Source organism: Eleutherodactylus coqui, unplaced genomic scaffold, assembly GCF_035609145.1.
Source record: "Eleutherodactylus coqui strain aEleCoq1 unplaced genomic scaffold, aEleCoq1.hap1 HAP1_SCAFFOLD_32, whole genome shotgun sequence".
Lineage (NCBI taxonomy): Eukaryota > Metazoa > Chordata > Amphibia > Anura > Eleutherodactylidae > Eleutherodactylus > Eleutherodactylus coqui.
Genome location: NW_027101865.1, coordinates 284,070 through 307,932, shown reverse-complemented (window position 1 = coordinate 307,932; position 23,863 = coordinate 284,070). Strand labels below are relative to the sequence as shown.

Sequence of the window (23,863 nt, the reverse complement as noted above, 5' to 3'; positions counted from 1 at the left end):
GCTCCTGGATAACCCTGTCTCGCTGTCTTCTCTCCCGCCTGCTGCTGCTGACGCTCCTCCTGTCTGTCTCCTCCTGCCACTTCTCCACAGATCACCACCCGCCGCACCAAGGTGAGCGCAAGAGACGGGCACAGCAGCTAACGCCTTCCAGTGTCTGTGTGCACGGTGACCGTCCTCCATGGACCCTGGTGCATTGGGAGGGGGGGGGGGGCTGCCATGAGCTGTCATGGTGTGCCAGCAGCGGCGCTCGCTTCCTGCAGTAACGATGTGGTGACTGTACCGCACACCCTACATAGGTGACTGTATCTGCCGTCGCTGTCCTTGGACTGGGTTGCGTATGTATTAGCACCCTTTTTATTTCTTGTCATACTTTTACATTGTGGTTGCATCTCTTGATTTCTCATTTGACTCCATCCGTTCTGTCCATCACTGTATGATTGTGTGACCTACACCGTGCGCCGCGCATCGGCACTGCTACATCAAGCATGCTAGTAGATGAGATGTCTAAGCCAGTGTCCACCGACCAAATCAGTCTTCTATGGAGATCTTCCATCTGTGCCTACAGCAAGCTACCTAAGCGATGTAATGTAGTAGAGGCGAGTTTGTCACTTGTCTGAACTTGGACACACCACAGCCTTCTTGCTGCCTCGTATGACGGTAGCTACATCTGCAGCGGCACTCTATGCCGCTGGTATGAAGCGGTGACTTGCGTATGTTCCTGACCATTAATATCTGCTCTGCTTACAGCCCACCCGCCCGTCCAGCTCTGCTGCCTCCAGCGGTACAGCCGGGGCCTCTGGTTCTGCGTCGGCATCATGTGGGGAGATCAGCAGCAGCGAGCCCAGCACTCCAGCCCAGACCCCTCTGGCAGCTCCCATCATCCCTTCTCCATCGCTGACCTCTCCGGTGGCCCCTCTGCCTGCCCCGGGACCCTCCAAGGTAAAGGCTGGCATTGCTTAGTTCCCACGTCTTCAGTGCAGACAGCGATCTCGGGGTTTCCTAATAATTGCGGTCTCTGCAGGAGGAGGAGAACTTGAGGGCTCAGGTGAAAGATCTGGAGGAAAAACTGGAGACTCTGAAGATGAAGAGAGCCGAGGACAAGGCCAAGCTGAAGGAGCTGGAGAAGTCCAAGCTGCAGCTCGAGCAGCTCCAGGAATGGAAGAGCAAGATGCAGGAGCAGCAGGCCGACCTCCAGCGTCATCTCAAGGAGGCCAAGAAGGTGGGTGACCCGTGAGGAAGAGCAGCCATGGCTGACGAGTGGCAGTAATAAACCTGCATGTCTATACAGGAAGCAAAGGAAGCTCTGGAGGCTCAGGAGCGATACATGGAGGAGATGGCGGACACGGCTGATGCCATAGAGATGGCCACGCTGGATAAGGAGATGGCTGAAGAGCGAGCCGAGTCCTTACAGCAGGAAGTGGAGACACTAAAGGAGAAGGTGGAGGAGCTGACCATGGACCTGGAGATACTGAAACATGAGATCGAAGAGAAAGGTAGGTTTGGATGTGGTGGAGTGAAGTACCTGGGGTAAAGTGTATATCCGGACGGGGAGGGGATGTACTGGGGTGTAATGTATATCCGTACATGGAGGGGGATGTACTGAGGTGGAGTATATCCGGACGGAGAGGGGGATGTATGGGGTGGAGTGTATATCCGGACAGAGAGGGGTATGTACTGGGGTGGAGTGTAAATCCGGACGGGGAGGGGGGGATGTACTGGGGCGGAGCGTATAGCCGGACGGGGAGGGGGGATGTACTGGGGCGGAGTGTATAGCCAGACGGGGAGGGGGGATGTACTGGGGCGGAGCGTATAGCCGGATGGGGAGGGGGGATGTACTGGGGCGGAGTGTATAGCCGGACGGGGAGGGGGGGATGTACTGGGGCGGAGTGTATAGCCGGATGGGGAGGGGGGATGTACTGGGGCGGAGTGTATAGCCGGATGGGGACGGGGGATGTACTGGGGCGGAGTGTATAGCCGGATGGGGACGGGGGATGTACTGGGGCGGAGCGTATAGCCGGACGGGGAGGGGGAGATGTACTGGGGCGGAGTGTATAGCCGGACGGGGAGGGGGGATGTACTGGGGCGGAGCGTATAGCCGGACGGGGAGGGGGAGATGTACTGGGGCGGAGCGTATAGCCGGACGGGGAGGGGGAGATGTACTGGGGCGGAGCGTATAGCCGGACGGGGAGGGGGAGATGTACTGGGGCGGAGCGTATAGCCGGACGGGGAGATGTACTGGGGCGGAGCGTATAGCCGGACGGGGAGGGGGAGATGTACTGGGGCGGAGCGTATAGCCGGACGGGGAGGGGGGATGTACTGGGGCGGAGTGTATAGCCGGACGGGGAGGGGGGATGTACTGGGGCGGAGTGTATAGCCAGACGGGGAGGGGGGATGTACTGGGGCGGAGCGTATAGCCGGATGGGGACGGGGGATGTACTGGGGCGGAGCGTATAGCCGGATGGGGACGGGGGATGTACTGGGGCGGAGCGTATAGCCGGACGGGGAGGGGGGATGTACTGGGGCGGAGCGTATAGCCGGACGGGGAGGGGGGATGTACTGGGGCGGAGTGTATAGCCGGATGGGGAGGGGGGGATGTACTGGGGCGGAGTGTATAGCCGGATGGGGACGGGGGATGTACTGGGGCGGAGCGTATAGCCGGACGGGGAGATGTACTGGGGCGGAGTGTATAGCCGGACGGGGAGGGGGGATGTACTGGGGCGGAGCGTATAGCCGGACGGGGAGGGGGGATGTACTGGGGCGGAGCGTATAGCCGGATGGGGACGGGGGATGTACTGGGGCGGAGCGTATAGCCGGATGGGGACGGGGGATGTACTGGGGCGGAGCGTATAGCCGGACGGGGAGGGGGGATGTACTGGGGCGGAGCGTATAGCCGGACGGGGAGGGGGGATGTACTGGGGCGGAGCGTATAGCCGGACGGGGACGGGGGATGTACTGGGGCGGAGCGTATAGCCGGACGGGGACGGGGGATGTACTGGGGCGGAGCGTATAGCCGGACGGGGAGGGGGGATGTACTGGGGCGGAGTGTATAGCCGGACGGGGAGGGGGGATGTACTGGGGCGGAGCGTATAGCCGGACGGGGAGGGGGAGATGTACTGGGGCGGAGCGTATAGCCGGACGGGGAGGGGGAGATGTACTGGGGCGGAGCGTATAGCCGGACGGGGAGGGGGAGATGTACTGGGGTGGAGCGTATAGCCGGACGGGGAGATGTACTGGGGCGGAGCGTATAGCCGGACGGGGAGGGGGAGATGTACTGGGGCGGAGCGTATAGCCGGACGGGGAGGGGGAGATGTACTGGGGCGGAGCGTATAGCCGGACGGGGAGGGGGGATGTACTGGGGCGGAGTGTATAGCCGGACGGGGAGGGGGGATGTACTGGGGCGGAGCGTATAGCCGGACGGGGAGGGGGGATGTACTGGGGCGGAGCGTATAGCCGGATGGGGACGGGGGATGTACTGGGGCGGAGCGTATAGCCGGATGGGGACGGGGGATGTACTGGGGCGGAGCGTATAGCCGGACGGGGAGGGGGGATGTACTGGGGCGGAGCGTATAGCCGGACGGGGAGGGGGGATGTACTGGGGCGGAGTGTATAGCCGGATGGGGAGGGGGGGATGTACTGGGGCGGAGTGTATAGCCGGATGGGGACGGGGGATGTACTGGGGCGGAGCGTATAGCCGGACGGGGAGATGTACTGGGGCGGAGCGTATAGCCGGACGGGGAGATGTACTGGGGCGGAGCGTATAGCCGGACGGGGAGGGGGGATGTACTGGGGCGGAGCGTATAGCCGGACGGGGAGGGGGGATGTACTGGGGCGGAGAGTATAGCCGGATGGGGACGGGGGATGTACTGGGGCGGAGTGTATAGCCGGATGGGGAGGGGGGGATGTACTGGGGCGGAGTGTATAGCCGGATGGGGACGGGGGATGTACTGGGGCGGAGCGTATAGCCGGACGGGGAGATGTACTGGGGCGGAGCGTATAGCCGGACGGGGAGATGTACTGGGGCGGAGCGTATAGCCGGACGGGGAGGGGGGATGTACTGGGGCGGAGCGTATAGCCGGACGGGGAGGGGGGATGTACTGGGGCGGAGAGTATAGCCGGATGGGGACGGGGGATTTACTGGGGCGGAGCGTATAGCCGGATGGGGACGGGGGATGTACTGGGGCGGAGCGTATAGCCGGACGGGGAGGGGGGATGTACTGGGGCGGAGCGTATAGCCGGACGGGGAGGGGGGATGTACTGGGGCGGAGCGTATAGCCGGACGGGGACGGGGGATGTACTGGGGCGGAGCGTATAGCCGGACGGGGACGGGGGATGTACTGGGGCGGAGCGTATAGCCGGACGGGGAGGGGGGATGTACTGGGGCGGAGCGTATAGCCGGACGGGGAGGGGGGATGTACTGGGGCGGAGTGTATAGCCGGACGGGGAGGGGGGGATGTACTGGGGCGGAGTGTATAGCCGGACGGGGAGGGGGAGATGTACTGGGGCGGAGCGTATAGCCGGACGGGGAGGGGGGATGTACTGGGGCGGAGCGTATAGCCGGACGGGGAGGGGGAGATGTACTGGGGCGGAGCGTATAGCCGGACGGGGAGGGGGAGATGTACTGGGGCGGAGCGTATAGCCGGACGGGGAGGGGGAGATGTACTGGGGCGGAGCGTATAGCCGGACGGGGAGGGGGAGATGTACTGGGGCGGAGCGTATAGCCGGACGGGGAGGGGGAGATGTACTGGGGCGGAGCGTATAGCCGGACGGGGAGGGGGAGATGTACTGGGGCGGAGCGTATAGCCGGACGGGGAGGGGGAGATGTACTGGGGCGGAGCGTATAGCCGGACGGGGAGATGTACTGGGGCGGAGCGTATAGCCGGACGGGGAGGGGGAGATGTACTGGGGCGGAGTGTATAGCCGGACGGGGAGGGGGAGATGTACTGGGGCGGAGCGTATAGCCGGACGGGGAGGGGGAGATGTACTGGGGCGGAGCGTATAGCCGGACGGGGAGGGGGAGATGTACTGGGGCGGAGCGTATACTCCACTCCTTGTACAACACTTCAGCACATCCTTATGTATAAGAGTGGGTGTATATGGGAACTTGGTGGAGTAATATATATGGGGGAAAGTGTATCTTTGTACATAGGCGGGGAGGGGGGTATATATAGGGGTAGAATAAATATCAGGCTTTGGTGAATATTACACATGGAGTGGAGTGCACATTACCCACTATATCCTGATGTATAAGGGGGGATGTATTTGAGGACTTGTTGGGTGTCCATCAGGACATGGTGGAATGTATATAGGTCATGTGGAGCACTCTGCAGGTGGTGAAGTGATGGGGTGTATATGAGGACCTGCTGAATCGAGTGTACATCAGGACAGGGAGTGACATGGGGGTGGAGTGTATATTAGCATGTGTTGGAGTAATGTATAAGGGGACTTAATGAGTGGAGTATATACAGGTTATGGTGGAGTAATGTACAGGTAGCGGACTGTATATTGGGACATGGTGGATTGTATATTAGGATGGGGTGGGGTGTATGTAAAGACTTGCTTAGTGGACATGGTGGAGTGCAGCTCAGGACATGGTGGAGTAATGTGGAGGCGCCAAGGGTAGGTCGGAACATGAAGGAGGGAAACTCGGGACATGGCGGGGTAATGTGCAGGGGCTAAGTGTAGCTCAGTGCATGGTGGAGTAATGTGCAGGGGCCGAGTGTAGCTCGGGGCATGGTGGAGTAATGTGCAGGGGCCGAGTGTAGCTCGAGGCATGGTGGAGTAATGTGCAGGGGCCGAGTGTAGCTCGGGGCATGGTGGAGTAATGTGCAGGGGCCGAGTGTAGCTCGGGGCATGGTGGAGTAATGTGCAGGGGCCGAGTGTAGCTCGGGGCATGGTGGAGTAATGTGCAGGGGCCGAGTGTAGCTCGAGGCATGGTGGAGTAATGTGCAGGGGCCGGGTGTAGCTCGGGGCATGGTGGGGTAATGTGCAGGGGCCGAGTGTAGCTCGGGGCATGGTGGAGTAATGTGCAGGGGCCGGGTGTAGCTCGGGGCATGGTGGGGTAATGTGCAGGGGCCGAGTGTAGCTCGGGGCATGGTGGAGTAATGTGCAGGGGCCGGGTGTAGCTCGGGGCATGGTGGGGTAATGTGCAGGGGCCGAGTGTAGCTCGAGGCATGGTGGAGTAATGTGCAGGGGCCGGGTGTAGCTCGGGGCATGGTGGGGTAATGTGCAGGGGCCGAGTGTAGCTCGAGGCATGGTGGAGTAATGTGCAGGGGCCGGGTGTAGCTCAGCGCATGGTGGAGGAATGTGCAGAGGCCGAGTGTAGCTCAGCGCATGGTGGAGGAATGTGCAGAGGCCGAGTGTAGCTCGGGGCATGGCGGAGTAATGTGCAGGGGCCGAGTGTAGCTCGGGGCATGGCAGAGTAATGTGCAGGGGCCGAGTGTAGCTCGGGGCATGGCGGAGTAATGTGCAGGGGCCGAGTGTAGCTCGGGGCATGGCGGAGTAATGTGCAGGGGCCGGGTGTAGCTCGGGGCATGGTGGGGTAATGTGCAGGGGCCGAGTGTAGCTCGAGGCATGGTGGAGTAATGTGCAGGGGCCGGGTGTAGCTCGGGGCATGGTGGGGTAATGTGCAGGGGCCGAGTGTAGCTCGAGGCATGGTGGAGTAATGTGCAGGGGCCGAGTGTAGCTCAGGACATGGTGGAGTAATGTGCAGGGGCTGAGTGTAGCTCAGGACATGGTGGAGTAATGTGCAGGGGCCGAGTGTAGCTCAGCGCATGGTGGAGGAATGTGCAGAGGCCGAGTGTAGCTCGGGGCATGGCGGAGTAATGTGCAGGGGCCGAGTGTAGCTCGGGGCATGGCGGAGTAATGTGCAGGGGCCGAGTGTAGCTCGGGGCATGGCGGAGTAATGTGCAGGGGCCGAGTGTAGCTCGGGGCATGGCGGAGTAGCGTGCAGGGGCCGAGTGTAGCTCTGGGCATGGCGGAGTAGCGTGCAGGGGCCGAGTGTAGCTCTGGGCATGGCGGAGTAGCGTGCAGGGGCCGAGTGTAGCTCGGGGCATGGCGGAGTAGCGTGCAGGGGCCGAGTGTAGCTCGGGGCATGGCGGAGTAGCGTGCAGGGGCCGAGTGTAGCTCGGGGCATGGCGGAGTAGCGTGCAGGGGCCGAGTGTAGCTCGGGGCATGGCGGAGTAGCGTGCAGGGGCCGAGTGTAGCTCGGGGCATGGCGGAGTAGCGTGCAGGGGCCGAGTGTAGCTCGGGCCATGGCGGGGTAATGTGCAGGGGCCGAGTGTAGCTCGGGGCATGGCGGGGTAACGTGCAGGGGCCGAGTGTAGCTCGGGGCACGGCGGGGTAATGTGCAGGGGCCGAGTGTAGCTCGGGGCATGGTGGAGGGTCCTCATTCTTGTCTAGTGTCATTAGTATACACCGTTCTCCCACCGGTCTCTGGGGGCCTGTTTTGATGACAGCTCCTTTATAGACCCTATGAGACAACCGCTTCTCCACCCTCAATTTCCCTTGTGGCGTCTCCCATTTTTGTAGGGTCTGATGGGGCGGCATCCAGCTACCAGGTGAAGCAGCTGGAAGAACAGAACAGCAGGCTGAAGGAAGCGCTAGTCAGGTAAGTGTCCACTGCACTATGTATATATTGGTATCCAGCGGGAAGGAACCTAATCCATGCCCCTCGTAGGATGAGGGATCTCTCCGCCTCAGAGAAGCAGGAGCATGTCCGTGTTCAGAAGCATCTGGAGAAGAAGAATGTGGAGCTTGATAGTCTCCGCCAGCAGAAGGAGAAGCTACAGGAGGAGGCATCACAGATGGAGAAGACCATCGATGAGCTGAAGGAACAGGTGAATGTTTTATTACTGTAGGTCCCCAGTTTCTTGACTACTCCCTCTACTGATGGCCTTTGATCAATTCTTCCTCTCAGGCTCTCCCACATGTATGGTAGAGAATATATTTTATCTTTCTTTAGGTTGATGCTGCTCTGGGAGCTGAAGAAATGGTGGAGACGTTGACTGAAAGGAACCTGGACCTGGAGGAGAGAGTCCGAGAACTGCGTGAGACGGTCACTGACCTGGTATGAAATCAGCAATGTAGAACTCTGTCCTGGTTAGTTATTCCATGACATGTCAGTGGAGAGCTCTGTCCTGGTTGTAGACTCCCTGGCGGGTCAGCGGAGAGCTCTGTCCTGGTTGTAGACTCCCTGGCGGGTCAGCAGAAAGCTCTGTACTGGTTGTAGACTCCCTGGCGGGTCAGCGGAGAGCTCTATCCTGGTTGTAGACTCCCTAGCGGGTCAGTGGAGAGCTCTGTCCTGGTTGTAGACTCCCTGGCAGTCAGCGGAGAGCTCTGTCCTGGTTGTAGACTCCCTGGCAGTCAGCGGAGAGCTCTGTCCTGGTTGTAGACTCCCTGGCGGGTCAGCGGAGAGCTCTGTCCTGGTTGTAGACTCCCTGGCGGGTCAGCGGAAAGCTCTGTCCTGGTTGTAGACTCCCTGGCGGGTCAGCGGAAAGCTCTGTCCTGGTTGTAGACTCCCTGGCGCGTCAGTGGAGAGCTCTGTCCTGGTTGTAGACTCCCTGGCGCGTCAGTGGAGAGCTCTGTCCTGGTTGTAGACTCCCTGGCGCGTCAGTGGAGAGCTCTGTCCTGGTTGTAGAGTCCCTGGCGCGTCAGTGGAGAGCTCTGTCCTGGTTGTAGACTCTCTGGCGGGTCAGTGGAGAGCTCTGTCCTGGTTGTAGACTCCCTGGCGCGTCTGCGGAGAGCTCTGCCCTGGTTGCAGACTCCCTGGCGCGTCAGTCGAGAGCTCTGTCCTGGTTGCAGACTCCCTGGCGCGTCAGTGGAGAGCTCTGTCCTGGTTGTAGACTCCCTGGTGGGTCAGTGGAGAGCTCTGTCCTGGTTGTAGACTCCCTGGTGGGTCAGTGGAGAGCTCTGTGCTGGTTGTAGACTCCCTGGCGGGTCAGTGGAGAGCTCTGTGCTGGTTGTAGACTCCCTGGTGGGTCAGCGGAGAGCTCTGTGCTGGTTGTAGACTCCCTGGCGGGTCAGTGGAGAGCTCTGTGCTGGTTGTAGACTCCCTGGTGGGTCAGCGGAGAGCTCTGTGCTGGTTGTAGACTCCCTGGCGGGTCAGCGGAGAGCTCTGTGCTGGTTGTAGACTCCCTGGCGGGTCAGTGGAGAGCTCTGTCCTGGTTGTAGACTCCCTGGCGGGTCAGTGGAGAGCTCTGTCCTGGTTGTAGACTCCCTGGTGGGTCAGCGGAGAGCTCTGTGCTGGTTGTAGACTCCCTGGCGGGTCAGTGGAGAGCTCTGTCCTGGTTGTAGACTCCCTGGCGGGTCAGTGGAGAGCTCTGTGCTGGTTGTAGACTCCCTGGTGGGTCAGCGGAGAGCTCTGTCCTGGTTGTAGACTCCCTGGCGGGTCAGTGGAGAGCTCTGTGCTGGTTGTAGACTCCCTGGCGGGTCAGTGGAGAGCCCCTATAAGCTTTCTGATATTCTATGCTCCAGGAAGCCATCAATGAGATGAACGATGAGCTGCAGGAGAACGCCCGTGAGACGGAGCTGGAGTTGCGTGAGCAGCTGGACATGGCAAACGCCCGAGTGCGGGAGGCTGAGAAACGCGTGGAGGCTGCTCAGGAGACGGTGGCGGATTACCAGCAGACCATCAAGAAGTACCGGGACCTGACTGCCCACCTACAGGTGACCTGCACAGACCTGATGGCAGCACGCCCCCTGAAGGCGAAGGCTACAACTGACATGGCTTCATCTATTGCAGGAAGTGAACCGAGAGCTCCGCAACCAGCAGGAAGCCAGCGTGGAGAAGGAGCAGCAGCCGTCCCCCGAGATGTTTGACTTTAAGATCAAGTTTGCTGAAACTAAAGCCCACGCCAAGGTAGGAGGAGCCTGCGGGAGATTGTCCTGGGTCAGGGCCGCTTTAGGACGTGGCATTTAACCCCTTCCGCTATATGATGTACATTTACGTCATGCAGCGTCGGGGTATGTATGAAGAGAGATCACGGGGCGACCTCTCAATACAACGCGGGCGTCAGCTGTTTTATTACAGCTGACGCCCGCAGGCAATAGCTGCAATCAGCTGCACTGCCGATCAGGCTATTAAAGGGGTTGTCCCGCGGCAGCAAGTGGGTCTATACACTTCTGTATGGCCATAATAATGCACTTTGTAATGTACATTGTGCATTAATTATGAGCCATACAGAAGTTATAAAAAGTTTTATACTTACCTGCTCCGTTGCTGGCGTCCTCGTTCCCATGGAGCCGACTAATTTTCGCCCTCCGATGGCCAAATTAGCCGCGCTTGCGCAGTCCGGGTCTTCTCCAGTCTTCTATGGAGCCGCTCGTGCAGAATGCAGGCTCCGTGTAGCTCCGCCCCGTCACGTGCCGATTCCAGCCAATCAGGAGGCTGGAATCGGCAATGGACCGCACAGAAGAGCTGCGGTCCACGGAGACAGAGGATCCCGGCGGCCATCTTCAGCGGTAAGTATTGAAGTCACCGGAGCGCGGGGATTAAGGTAAGCGCTCCGGTAAGCTTTCTTTACCTCCCTGCATCGGGGTTGTCTCGCGCCGACCGGGGGGGGGGGTTGAAAAAAAAAACAACCCGTTTCGGCGCGGGACAACCCCTTTAACCCTTTAAATGTCGCTGTCCATTCTGACAGAGGCATTTAATCGTAGGGAACCGTGTGGATGTCATGGCAGCTGGGGTCCTCCTGTAGGGCCCAAGGGCTGCCTTCGCAGACTGCCTATCAAGCCAAGCCATCCCCGGGGGGTGGCTTGATAGACTGCCTGTCAGATTGTAGTTATCACACTGCAGGAGCGATCAAAGCATTGGGGTAGGGGATGTGTTAAAAAAAAAAATCCGTAAAATACAATTAGTAATCGTTTAACTCACCGCTATTTTGCCATATCTGTAATAAAAAATCGTAATCCTAAAACAAAAATCCATATTTGGTATCGCCGCGTCCGTAAAAGTCCGATCAAAGTACCCCGCACAGTGAACGTCGTCTGAAAAAGTGCAGGGCTGGCGTTTTTTTTTTCTTTGGTCACGCTGTCTCCAGGAAAAACGCAATAAAGTGCGATCACAACGTTGTATGTATTCTGAAATGGTACAAAGTAAACTACAGGACGTCCCGCAAAAATGGGCCCGCACTACTGCGTAGACGGAAAAGTATAAAAGCTATGGTGCGCAGAAGATGGCGGCAGAAAAAATGTGAAAAATTAAATGTCTTTAAAAAAAAAAATGAGTACTACAGCAAAAAAACCAAACTGGTATCGTAGATCATACTGCCCCTATCAGGTCATCCGTGTAGCAGTGTGCGCGCCGAAGAAACAAGACGCGCCCAAAGATGGCGGAATGTCGTTATTTTGATTTTTTTTTTATTTTTTTTATTTTACCCCACTTAGAATTTTTTAACACTTTTTCAGTATGTTATACGGTAAATACAGCACAACCCTCACACAGCGACGTCGGTGGGGAAATAAAGGAGAAAAGCTAAAATGGGGGCGGGGTTTAGTGCTGCGTCATCAAGGGGTTAATGATGGTTTTCCTTTAGGCCATTGAGATGGAACTGCGCAAGATGGAGGTCAACCAAGCAAACCGCCACGTGTCCCTCCTCACCTCCTTCATGCCCGACAGCTTCCTGCGCCACGGAGGAGACCATGACTGCATCCTGGTGTTGCTCCTCATCCCAAGACTCATCTGCAAGGTCAGGCTGAGGCGTGTAGTGCGGCCATATTGGTTGTCACCCGGTTTTACGGGCACTTGCCTGTTCAGTGTGACTCAGTGGTTTCAGTTGGAGGGTAATGCTGTGGGTGCCATCACACATCTTGGGGATGTTGAGGAGTCCTTGTTTCCCCCCAGGCGGAGCTCATTAGTAAGCAGGCCCAGGAGAAGTTTGAGCTGTCCGAGGCCAGTGAAGAGAAGACGGGCATGAGGGGAGCCGTGGGCGAGCAGATGAGCTTTGCCGCTGGTCTGGTGTATTCACTGAGCCTCCTGCAGGCAACACTACACAAATATGAGCAGTAAGTGGCTGTCACAGAGCTGCGTACCCATCATATAGGGGGAACGTGCAAAACCGCTGCGGCGCTCTATATAGTCAGAGCAGCACTCGCTATTCTGCCCGTGTACAAGATAACTAATGTAATCCACCAGCCGAGCAGTGAGTGCAGCTCTGGAGAAGAATACAGGATATAACTCAGGACCAGTAATGTATGTACATAGTGACTCCACCAGCAGAATAGTGAGTGCAGCTCTGGAGTATAATACAGGATGTAGCTCAGGAGCAGTACAGGATAAGTAATGTATGTACACAGTGACTCCACCAGCAGAATAGTGAGTGCAGCTCTGGAGTATAATACAGGATGTAACTCAGGATCAGTACAGGATAATGTATGTACACAGTGATTCCACCAGCAGTATAGTGAGTGCAGCTCTGGAGTATAATACAGGATGTAACTCAGGATCAGTACAGGATAAGTAATGTATGTACATAGTGACTCCACCAGCAGAATAGTGAGTGCAGCTCTGGAGTATAATACAGGATGTAACTCAGGATCAGTACAGGATAAGTAATGTATGTACACAGTGACTCCACCAGCAGAATAGTGAGTGCAGCTCTGGAGTATAATACAGGATGTAGCTCAGGAGCAGTACAGGATAAGTAATGTATGTACACAGTGACTCCACCAGCAGAATAGTGAGTGCAGCTCTGGAGTATAATACAGGATGTAACTCAGGATCAGTACAGGATAAGTAATGTATGTACACAGTGACTCCACCAGCAGTATAGTGAGTGCAGCTCTGGAGTATAATACAGGATGTAACTCAGGATCAGTACAGGATAATGTATGTACACAGTGACTCCACCAGCAGTATAGTGAGTGCAGCTCTGGAGTATAATACAGGATGTAACTCAGGAGCAGTACAGGATAAGTAATGTATGTACACAGTGACTCCACCAGCAGAATAGTGAGTGCAGCTCTGGAGTATAATACAGGATGTAACTCAGGATCAGTACAGGATAAGTAATGTATGTTCACAGTGACTCCGCCAGCAGAATAGTGAGTGCAGCTCTGGAGTATAATACAGGATGTAACTCAGGATCAGTACAGGATAAGTAATGTATGTACACAGTGACTCCACCAGCAGAATAGTGAGTGCAGCTCTGGAGTATAATACAGGATGTAACTCAGGATCAGTACAGGATAAGTAATGTATGTACACAGTGACTCCGCCAGCAGAATAGTGAGTGCAGCTCTGGAGTATAATACAGGATTTAACTCAGGATCAGTACAGGATAAGTAATGTATGTACACAGTGACTCCACCAGCAGAATAGTGAGTGCAGCTCTGGAGTATAATACAGGATGTAACTCAGGAGCAGTACAGGATAAGTAATGTATGTACACAGTGACTCCACCAGCAGAATAGTGAGTGCAGCTCTGGAGTATAATACAGGATGTAACTCAGGATCAGTACAGGATAAGTAATGTATGTACACAGTGACTCCACCAGCAGAATAGTGAGTGCAGCTCTGGAGTATAATACAGGATGTAACACAGGAGCAGTACAGGATAAGTAATGTATGTACACAGTGACTCCACCAGCAGAATAGTGAGTGCAGCTCTGGGGTATAATACAGGATATGTAATGTATGTACACAGTGACTCCACTATTTATCTATAAATTAATCAGACAAGCAAACTATAAGGGGGATCCGTTGGCGTTTTTGTGCGCATGAAGTACCTGTACAGTAAAGTGCAGTGTAATAACCAGTTTGTCAGTTTCTTTTTTCTGTAGATTGTAGTCTCCACCTTCTACCACAAGGTGGCAGGATGACTCTTGGTTTCTCCTTGAGATCTCATACAATGTATGGAGTAGCGATGGAGTCTTAAAGGCATTCTCTATGGGTAGAGTTTAGTGCTGTTAACTAGTGCAGACTGACAGTGTAGCATGTCTCTCAGCACTCGGTAATGTGGCAGATCATCCCTAGTATGGGGACGGAATGCGATCAGCATCCCCATTCAGTCAGCATTTGTCAGCCGCACATCCTCAGCTTACATAGTGACAAGCCAGCATTGTTTGCTGCCCTTATTTAGGATGATGTCAGCCAATGGCTGAGTGTATAATAATGGGGGTATGTGGTTGGCACCTCCGGACTCGGTACATTAGCTGTTGTCCGCAGGGCTCTGAATAAATGCAGCGTGGAGGTCTACAAGAAGGTGGGGATGCTGTACCCAGAGATGAGCGTGCACGAGCGATCGCTGGACTTCCTCATTGAACTACTGCACAAGGATCAGCTGGACGAGACAGTCAACGTGGAGCCCCTTACCAAGGCCATCAAGTATTACCAGGTAGTGTGCAGTCACTATATACTGTATATCCTAACAGTCTGCTAATAAAAGGGATGTAACAGTGTAACAGGCTACCAATACTGACCGATCGCCCCCTGCTGGACCATGTACTGTGCAGTTTCCTAACCTGGTGGTGTTTTTCCTTTTGCAGCACCTGTACAGCATCCACCTGGCTGACCAGCCGGAGGACTGCACCATGCAGCTATTCGACCACATCAAGGTGAGCCTCCGTCCGTCATCCGTACAGCACTGAGTGGTGATGGAGCCTGCAGCCGAATATGTTGTGGGGGGATTGGATGAGTGTTTCAGCATATGTGTCTCCTCCTTCCTGTGGTGTAATCCATGGCAGTGGTGTTGGGTGCCTCCTATCCGGAGTGCGGTGTAATCAATGTTTCCTCTGTGTGTAGGCTGTAGGCCTGGCTCTCCTGTCCTCTGTGTGTGCAGGCTGTAGGCCTGGCTCTCCCGTCCTCTGTGTGTGCAGGCTGTGGGCCGTGGCTCTCCCCTCCTCTGTGTGTGCAGGCTGTGGGACGTGGCTCCCCCCTCCTCTGGGGGTGTGCAGGATGTGGGATGTGGCTCCCCCCTCCTCTGGGGGTGTGCAGGATGTGGGACGTGGCTCCCCCCTCCTCTGGGGGTGTGCAGGATGTGGGCCGTGGCTCCCCCCTCCTCTGGGGGTGTGCAGGATGTGGGCCGTGGCTCTCCCCTCCTCTGGGGGTGGGCAGGCTGTGGGCCGTGGCTCTCCCCTCCTCTGGGGGTGGGCCGTGGCTCTCCCCTCCTCTGGGGGTGGGCAGGATGTGGGCCGTGGCTCTCCCCTCCTCTGGGGGTGGGCGGGCTGTGGGCCGTGGCTCTCCCCTCCTCTGGGGGTGGGCGGGATGTGGGCCGTGGCTCTCCCCTCCTCTGGGGGTGGGCGGGATGTGGGCCGTGGCTCTCCCCTCCTCTGGGGGTGGGCGGGATGTGGGCCGTGGCTCTCCCCTCCTCTGGGGGTGGGCGGGATGTGGGCCGTGGCTCTCCCCTCCTCTGGGGGTGGGCGGGATGCGGGCCGTGGCTCTCCCCTCCTCTGGGGGTGGGCGGGATGCGGGCCGTGGCTCTCCCCTCCTCTGGGGGTGGGCGGGATGCGGGCCGTGGCTCTCCCCTCCTCTGGGGGTGGGCGGGATGCGGGCCGTGGCTCTCCCCTCCTCTGGGGGTGGGCGGGATGCGGGCCGTGGCTCTCCCCTCCTCTGGGGGTGGGCGGGATGTGGGCCGTGGCTCTCCCCTCCTCTGGGGGTGGGCGGGATGTGGGCCGTGGCTCTCCCCTCCTCTGGGGGTGGGCGGGATGTGGGCCGTGGCTCTCCCCTCCTCTGGGGGTGGGCAGGATGTGGGCCGTGGCTCTCCCCTCCTCTGGGGGTGGGCAGGATGTGGGCCGTGGCTCTCCCCTCCTCTGGGGGTGGGCAGGATGTGGGCCGTGGCTCTCCCCTCCTCTGGGGGTGGGCAGGATGTGGGCCGTGGCTCTCCCCTCCTCTGGGGGTGGGCAGGATGTGGGCCGTGGCTCTCCCCTCCTCTGGGGGTGGGCAGGATGTGGGCCGTGGCTCTCCCCTCCTCTGGGGGTGGGCAGGATGTGGGCCGTGGCTCTCCCCTCCTCTGGGGGTGGGCAGGATGTGGGCCGTGGCTCTCCCCTCCTCTGGGGGTGGGCAGGATGTGGGCCGTGGCTCTCCCCTCCTCTGGGGGTGGGCAGGATGTGGGCCGTGGCTCTCCCCTCTTCCTGGGGGCGGGCGGGCGGGCCGTGGCCCGTGGCTCTCCCGTCTTCCGTGTCTTGTGCAGCCAGTGACTCTCCCTTTTCTCTTGCAGTTTACACAGGGCGCCCTGGACTGTATGGGAGTAGAAGTGAGCCGACTGCGCGCCTTCCTACATGTGAGTCACCCCGACTATGAGAACGGGAAGTAAATGCATGTAGTAACATCCACCTACACATGTGTTACATCTGTTATGTCACAGTGCAGGATACACTGTCATGTCTATGCTGTCTACTATCACCAATATTACTACTACTGCCACCATTATTATCACCTCTGTATTCACCACCATTACCACTGTGTGTACTGTCACCAATCCCTTCACTACTACCCCCATCATTATCCCTGCTGCCTCTGTATTCACCATCATTACCACTACTATCACAGTATCTACCATCATTGTATTTACCAGTTATCACTACTACCAGTTTTCATTACCATTGCTGCTGTATTTATCACCATTACCACTACTATCCACACCACCACTTGCCACACTACACCACCACTACTGCTACCATTACTAGTACCCCTGTACCCGCTACCATACAACTACCACTATGCACTGACATATTTTGCCCATGTCCCTCAGTCTGGTCAGGAGAAGTCAGACTTTGCCATCCTGCTGAAGGACCTGGAGACCTCCTGCAGCGACATCCGCCAGTTCTGCAAGAAGATCCGGCGCCGGATGCCTGGCACAGAGGCGGCCGGGATACCAGCAGCCCTCAGCTTCGGTCCGCAGGTGAGCGCCACCACTGACGGGATACAAATCTGTGTGTCTATGCGTTCCTTCTTTCATTCTCTTGCTGTTACAGCGCTGCCTCCTGCTCTTGTATGTACATTGCTTGCGTGCCACCTTTAACCCCTTAACGTCACTGGGCGTAAGTTTACGTCCTGGCAGGGTGATACTTAACTTGTGCTCTGTGGACGGCGCTGAATTAGAAGCTGAGCCCGTGCCATCCTGCAGCAGGAGCCGGCTGTTACCGATAGCCAGCCTACCGCTGCAACACCTGGGGTACCTAAAGACAGCAACCGCCACTGTTAACCCTCTACATGCCAGGCATGTAATCGCAGAGGGCGGATCGGTTGCCATGGCAACAGAACACCAGATATATGCATTCTCACTTTCCATGGTATAATGGCTATTACAAGTGATAAGGCACAGCAGTACAGAAGTTCTGCAATGCCTTATCATAGCTGCTATGGTCCAGGTACCAACAGGGACATCAACAGGGTAGAAAACAAATAACAAAGCCCCTTTAGCTCTTTTTCCTCTATTTCTGTAAAAAAAACAAAAAAGAATTTAAGAAAACCCCCACATATCTGGTACCATCGTGTCCGTACAGCATATATAGCGCTTGTTTATAGGCCAGCTCTGTAGCTTTGCCATGCCCCCCTCCCACCACCACCACCAGCTTGCAAGTCCCGCGGCTCTGCTCCGGCATGCAGGCTCCCGCGGCTCTGCTCCGGCGTGCAGGCTCCCGCGGCTCTGCTCCGGCGTGCAGGCTCCCGCGGCTCTGCTCCGGCGTGCAGGCTCCCGCGGCTCTGCTCCGGCGTGCAGGCTCCCGCGGCTCTGCTCCGGCGTGCAGGCTCCCGCGGCTCTGCTCCGGCGTGCAGGCTCCCGCGGCTCTGCTCCGGCGTGCAGGCTCCCGCGGCTCTGCTCCGGCGTGCAGGCTCCCGCGGCTCTGCTCCGGCGTGCAGGCTCCCGCGGCGCTGCTCCGGCTCCCCCAGCTTACTAACCCCAACCTCCCTGTCACTCAGACTGCCAGATAAAGTCGGCTAAAGCTACTGGCACTCTGAACTGCACATGAGCAATACAGCACAGTGCTCCCACCCATTCTCCCATCATGCACTGCTCTCAGGATGTTGCAGGCTATAGAGGGGAAAGGGACTAAATGTGCACAAGATGTCAGAGGAAATGGAGATATTTTCCAGGCGGAGGGTCACATGACCTCGATGGAGAATGCCGACCACATCTGGACGGGGTGCAGTGAGCCCATTAGATTATAAAGTGTCTGTGCCGGAGCTCCCCTTTAATCCTGAGCCGGTCGCAGTCCCGGGGGTAACTCCTCATTCCTGTCTTGCAGGTTTCCGAGACTCTCTTAGACTGCCGTAAGCATCTGAAGTGCGTGGTGGCAGTCTTCCAGGAGGTGGCAGCCGCCGGGGCACAGATGCTTGCCCCTCTTGGAGAGAATGAGGGACTGCAGGCTTTGAAACTAGAGGATGTGGCCTTCAAAGCCACCGAACAGGTGAGGAGCGAGAGCCTGTCACCCAATGGGCGGCAAGAATAACTTTATTTACACCTTGGCGCACACTGACATCATCTTGTACTTGTAGATTTATGGCACACAGGGCAGCAACCCCCACGAGTGCCTCCGCCAGTCGTGTAACATCCTGATCGCTACTATGAACAAGATGGCCACCGCCATGCAGGAAGGAGAGTACGACGCTGAGAAGCCACAGAGCAAGGTGTGTGGCGACACTACTGGGAGGGGCTTATGGTAACTGCATAGGCGGAGCTTATCCATAGGGGGCGTCACTCACACAATTCCTGCCCTCTCCTTCCAGTCTCCTCCTCCTGTAGAGCAGCGAGGAGCCGCCCTGCGAGCCGAGATTACAGATGCTGAAGGATTAGGATTGAAGTTAGAAGACAGGGAGACGGTCATTAAAGAGTTAAAGAAGTCTCTCAAGATAAAGGTGAGTCCTGGACAACAGCGCATGTCCTGCAATAACATCGGGAGACCCGACCCCCGTCCCGTGATGCCCGGGGTAGTGTTTGGAGACCCCACCCCACCCCGTCCCGCAATGCCCGGGGTAGCGTTTGGAGACCCGACTCCCCCCACCCCACCCCCACCCACCCTATCCTGTCCCGTGATGCTGCACACTACTGGGTAATGAAGCTTCATATTGACGCTCTTAGGGCGAGGAGCTGAGTGAAGCCAACGTGCGACTTAGTCTTTTGGAGAAAAAATTGGACAGCGCCTCCAAGGAGGCGGACGACCGCGTGGAAAAGATCCAGACAAAACTGGAGGAGACTCAGACCCTGCTGAAGAAGAAGGAGAAGTAAGTCTCGCCTTATATTAGAGCTCTAGGAAAGCTGCGTGACCACTGCAGTGTAATGGCGGCCATGTTGGTTGTCACCCAGCTTTCCCAGTAACAGATCAGTGGTGATCTCTGGGATTCCCGGGATCGGTTTATGAAGCTTTGTGCCTTGTTATCGTTTGCAGGGAGTTTGAGGAGACCATGGACGCCCTGCAGGCCGACATCGATCAGCTGGAGTCTGAGAAGGCGGAGCTTCGTCAGCGGCTGACCAACCAGTCCAAGCGTACCATCGAGGGGCTGCGCGGATCCCCGGGGTCCAGTGTGGCATCCGTTCTGTCGGGTATTGCTGGAGGTTAGCAGGATTTCCTGGTTGGGGGGGTGGTGGGGCTGTGGACGCCGTTTCTTCTTAATGATCGCCCTTTCTCTCCCTCTGTCGCCCGCTGACCTCCTCCGGGGCGGCTCTCACTTCTCTGCACATGATAGAGGAAGAGCAGAGAGGTATAGTACTGCATGCATCCTCCTGTCGCATCCAATGCAGGTGCAGCAGGGCTATTCGGGGATGTGTATCAGACGTGTTCAGTAATGGGGCTACATAAAGGGATGACATAGTAACATCTGTGTATAATGCTTTATATGTTATGTTGTGTCTTATACACTAGTTACATCCAGAGCTGCATTCACAATACTGTTACTTCTGTGACCCCCTGAGCTGCAGTCATTCTTCTACTCCAGGGATTGGAGCGTTGGACGCCTCATGAATTATGGAGTAGCATTTGCTGTATTTTGCTTTTGGCTGCAGCTTCGGATGTGTCTAGAGTATAAGACCCCTTGTTATGAGAACCAAGTATTGTTCTAAGTATGACCCAGTTTGTAAGACGTGAAGTACGCAGCATGATTGTATGCGGTATTGCGGTTTATCTTCCTTACCGCCCGCTTTGTGCATGCAGCACCCCTGCTGAGTGCAGTGTGTCCTTCCTGTGTGCTCATAGTCTTCCCAGGAACCAGACACAAGTGCATGTCTACAGGAAGTGTAGCCCCTCTCCCACCCTACATCCTGATGGTTTCCTTTGCACCTTTCCCCTTGGTTGCCCTCTGACTGTTCTTTGCCTTGTACCAGGTTTACCAGCCAACCAGTCCATGCTGAACGGCTCTGGCCCGGTGCAGGTGAAGGACTCCCCGCTGCTGCTCCAGCAGATCGATACTCTGCGCCTCTCCATGAAGCACCTGAAACACGAGAACAACCGGCTGAAGGTGAGCGCTGCAGGCCTGGAGGGAGGAGCTGGTGCCTTTCAACCCGCCTCCTTAATTTAAGGACCCCAAGTAAATACAGGATCGGTTTTGGAAACCCCTGTAGTACCTCTTATCCCCCAATGGGGGCAGTAACGATTGTTGCCAAGAGTCTATAAACTAATAGAAGTGATGATATCTGCACTGAGCCGCCTGTAATAACGCCCCTTGCTCTCCCCTCCCCCAGGCTAAACGCATGAAGGAAGAGCTAGCTGCACTTCCTCCACTCACCATCCCCAAACTGACCCTTCCCAAAGACCGTCAGGAGGCCATGACTGGCACACTGTACCGCAAGACCAGCCAGCTGCTGGACACCCTGCAGGAGATGAGTGCCAACTCCAAGGTCGTAGACATCACACACAAGAAGGGTGGTAAGTACTGCTGTGGGGGAGGGGCAGGTGACCAAGGGCTGTAGAGCCATATCCATGTATTCACCTCTCCACATGCAGGTAACCCAGCCACCCAGCTGCTGGAGCAGACCGCCCGGCTGCAGGCTCTGAGTGACACCATCGACAAGCTCAAGGTGGGTGTCAACTATCACCGATGTCACTCCGAGGAGGAGGGACCGTAGCAGGGGGAGGTCACTCCGAGGAGGAGGGACCGTAGCAGGGGGAGGTCACTCCGAGGAGGAGGGACCGTAGCAGGGGGAGGTCACTCCGAGGAGGAGGGACCGTAGCAGGGGGAGGTCACTCCGAGGAGGAGGGACCGTAGCAGGGGGAGGTCACTCCGAGGAGGAGGGACCGTAGCAGGGGGAGGTCACTCCGAGGAGGAGGGACCGTAGCAGGGGGAGGTCACTCCGAGGAGGAGGGACCGTAGCAGGGGGAGGTCCCTCCGAGGAGGAGGGACCGTAGCGCGGGGAGGTCACTCCGAGGAGGAGGGACCGTAGCGCGGGGAGGTCACTCCGAGGAGGAGGGACCGTAGCGCGGGGAGGTCACTCCGAGGAGGAGGGACCGTAGCGCGGGGAGGTCACTCCGAGGAGGAGGGACCGTAGCGCGGGGAGGTCACTCCGAGGAGGAGAGACCGTAGCGCGGGGAGGTCACTCCGAGGAGGAGGGACCGTAGCGCGGGGAGGTCACTCCGAGGAGGAGGGACCGTAGCGCGGGGAGGTCACTCTGAGGAGGAGGGACCGTAGCGCAGCAGGGGGTCCCCTCCGAGGAGGAGGGACCGTAGCGCAGGGGGAGGTCACTCTGAGGAGGAGGGACCGTAGCGCAGCAGGGGGTCCCCTCCGAGGAGGAGGGACCGTAGCGCAGCGGGGGGGTCCCCTCCGAGGAGGAGGGACCGTAGCGCAGCGGGGGGGTCCCCTCCGAGGAGGAGGGACCGTAGCGCAGCGGGGGGTCCCCCCCAAGAGATGACATAACTCTAGTGTTGCTGTATTACTTCTCTCACTGTATTTCCTTTCCTAATGGCAGGATGAAGTCTTGAAGGAGACTGTCTCCCAGTGCCCCGGAGCGAACGTCCCAACAGATTTTGCTACGTTCCCATCATCAGACTTTATTAAGGTGAGTGTTACCTGACCATGCAGGGGGCGCTAGTGTACACCTCTCTATGTGGTAGTCTACAAGGCTGGAGCCTGAGTCTACAGGTGGATGGCCTGTATGTGTCGTGTACAGGTAGACATGTGTCATGCACATGGTACATATGTGCCTCCTGGTGGCTCCTCATAAACACCCCCACAGGTTCTCAAGATCTTCTGTTTTCTTCTTCTCCAGGCCAAAGAGGAGAAGAGAGAAGATACAGTGTTCATCGGTAAGGTAACCCTTCCCTGCCAGCCGGGCCAGGGGCAAATCCACCGCCTCGTCCTGACGCCTGAGCAGCTGTACCAGCTCCACGGACGGCTGATCTGCTGAGATGTGTGCCTGTGGTCCCTGTGTACACGACGCCCTGGCTGTGGTCCCTGTGTACACGACGCCCTGGCTGTGGTCCCTGTGTACACGACGCCCTGGCTGTGGTCCCTGTGTACACGACGCCCTGGCTGTGGTCCCTACGTTCACGTCTTGCCGCTGTTAACCCTTCTATTTCTCGGTTTCTATGAGTTGACGTCACATTCTAGGACTGGACCCTGAAACACTAAGTATGTGCCCCTCCTGATGATATGGACATGGCGGTGTGCGGGGCTAAATCACTGGATGGCGCCCGGGTTCTGCTCTTCCTCCTTTTCACGTAACTCGCCCTGAGCTGCACGACAACATGATTTCTGCACGGTCTTCCATGGTGTTCATAAAGGCCAACAAGTAAACAGAAGAGGGCGCTAGAAGTCACGTACTAGAGACTCCTTAATGACGGATTACAGATATCCCAGCATGCTCTGTCTTAGGCGTCCCATGTATGTGTTTTGTGTAGGCACTTTGTCAGAGCAGTGACCTTAAAGGGGAACTCCAGATACTGAAGATTCCTGTCTGGGTGGCTAGGAGTGTCCTTAAAGGGGTTGTCCAGGGTTAGAAAAATATGGCTGCTTTCCATAGGGTTGTGTGGGATTGAACCTCTGCCCCATTGAAGTGAGTGGAAGCTGAGCTGCAGTATCAGACACAACCTACGGCCAAGGGTGGCGCTGTGTTTGGAGTAAAGCCGCCATGTTTCTCTAACCCTGGACAACCCCGACCCTAAAGTTTGTCTTCAGCATCACGTCAGATTTCTCCACTTTCTGCTGTTTCTACCTGCAAGGAAGGAGGTGACCTCTGCAGGAAGTGGAGCTCCGCCCTCTAGAGGGTTACCTGCAGCCATGTGGGCGGAGACAGCAGAGGGCGGAGCACCCCTTTAATTCCATGCAGTTTTTCCCATGTTGAACGTTCTTGAAGTGCCTTTCTATGTTCTCTCATGTGACTGCAACCTGGAATCTCCTCCTCCAGTGATCACATGACAAGCGTCCTGGTGGGGTGGAGTCAGCTTGTGCCCCACCCCTTGCTTGTTCTGGCACCGCCCCTTCCTGGGTGCAGTATCTGCTCTGCTGTATTTGTGTTATGGGGGAATAAAGGCTGAGCTCACCCTGCGCCTCGTGCCTCATTTATAAGTTCTACACTTGTTTCTGGGCAAGCTGGGTGCCACTTCTGTGCCCGCAGGATTAGCTGCCATCTCAGTGCTCACCCAGCTTTCCCAGAATGCCGAGCAGGAAATCTTCATAGGCTGCATCAGCAGACGGCTGGGAGAGTTGAGTGATGCCCGCTGGCAGCTGTAGTCTGAGGAAGCGGGATCTGCAGCCAACGCTGAGGAGAAGCAGATGGTGGCGCTGTGCCAGCGCTGTAAATATTTACCTGCCCAGGAATAAACTTCCATGGAAAGAGGCAAATGGTTTATAAGGCTTCCTCTACTCACAGCAGCCAATCAGATCAGTGGTGGCAGATTCCACCTGCACCGATACACTGTGACAAAAGCAGGATGGGGAAGATTGCTTTGGTTCAGACGACGTTGTGCAGCAGCTGACATCACTTTGACCCACACTGATACA

The 23,863-nt window shown here is 57.1% G+C and overlaps 1 protein-coding gene across 4 annotated transcripts in view; it reads left to right on the top strand.

Moving 5' to 3' along the window:
- Positions 1-23,407, top strand: part of LOC136592632 (dynactin subunit 1-like) — a 99,644-nt gene extending 76,237 nt beyond the window's left edge. For 2 of the 4 annotated variants that reach the window (XM_066588617.1, XM_066588616.1), the window contains exons 7-32: positions 91-111; positions 748-939; positions 1,022-1,219; positions 1,289-1,493; positions 7,528-7,606; positions 7,676-7,835; positions 7,961-8,065; positions 9,472-9,663; positions 9,740-9,856; positions 11,532-11,684; positions 11,840-12,000; positions 14,162-14,330; positions 14,482-14,550; positions 16,152-16,214; positions 16,686-16,835; positions 18,181-18,342; positions 18,431-18,562; positions 18,662-18,790; positions 19,014-19,156; positions 19,321-19,487; positions 19,619-19,633; positions 20,253-20,386; positions 20,610-20,793; positions 20,872-20,945; positions 21,831-21,920; positions 22,131-23,407. In XM_066588617.1, the coding sequence (XP_066444714.1) occupies positions 91-111; positions 748-939; positions 1,022-1,219; positions 1,289-1,493; positions 7,528-7,606; positions 7,676-7,835; positions 7,961-8,065; positions 9,472-9,663; positions 9,740-9,856; positions 11,532-11,684; positions 11,840-12,000; positions 14,162-14,330; positions 14,482-14,550; positions 16,152-16,214; positions 16,686-16,835; positions 18,181-18,342; positions 18,431-18,562; positions 18,662-18,790; positions 19,014-19,156; positions 19,321-19,487; positions 19,619-19,633; positions 20,253-20,386; positions 20,610-20,793; positions 20,872-20,945; positions 21,831-21,920; positions 22,131-22,268 (3,402 nt within the window). In that variant the 3' untranslated portion in view covers positions 22,269-23,407. The remainder of the gene's footprint in view (positions 1-90; positions 112-747; positions 940-1,021; positions 1,220-1,288; positions 1,494-7,527; positions 7,607-7,675; positions 7,836-7,960; positions 8,066-9,471; positions 9,664-9,739; positions 9,857-11,531; positions 11,685-11,839; positions 12,001-14,161; positions 14,331-14,481; positions 14,551-16,151; positions 16,215-16,685; positions 16,836-18,180; positions 18,343-18,430; positions 18,563-18,661; positions 18,791-19,013; positions 19,157-19,320; positions 19,488-19,618; positions 19,634-20,252; positions 20,387-20,609; positions 20,794-20,871; positions 20,946-21,830; positions 21,921-22,130) is intronic. The other 2 variants (XM_066588618.1, XM_066588619.1) reach the window with 2 other exon arrangements.
- Positions 23,408-23,863: the final 456 nt, after the last annotated feature.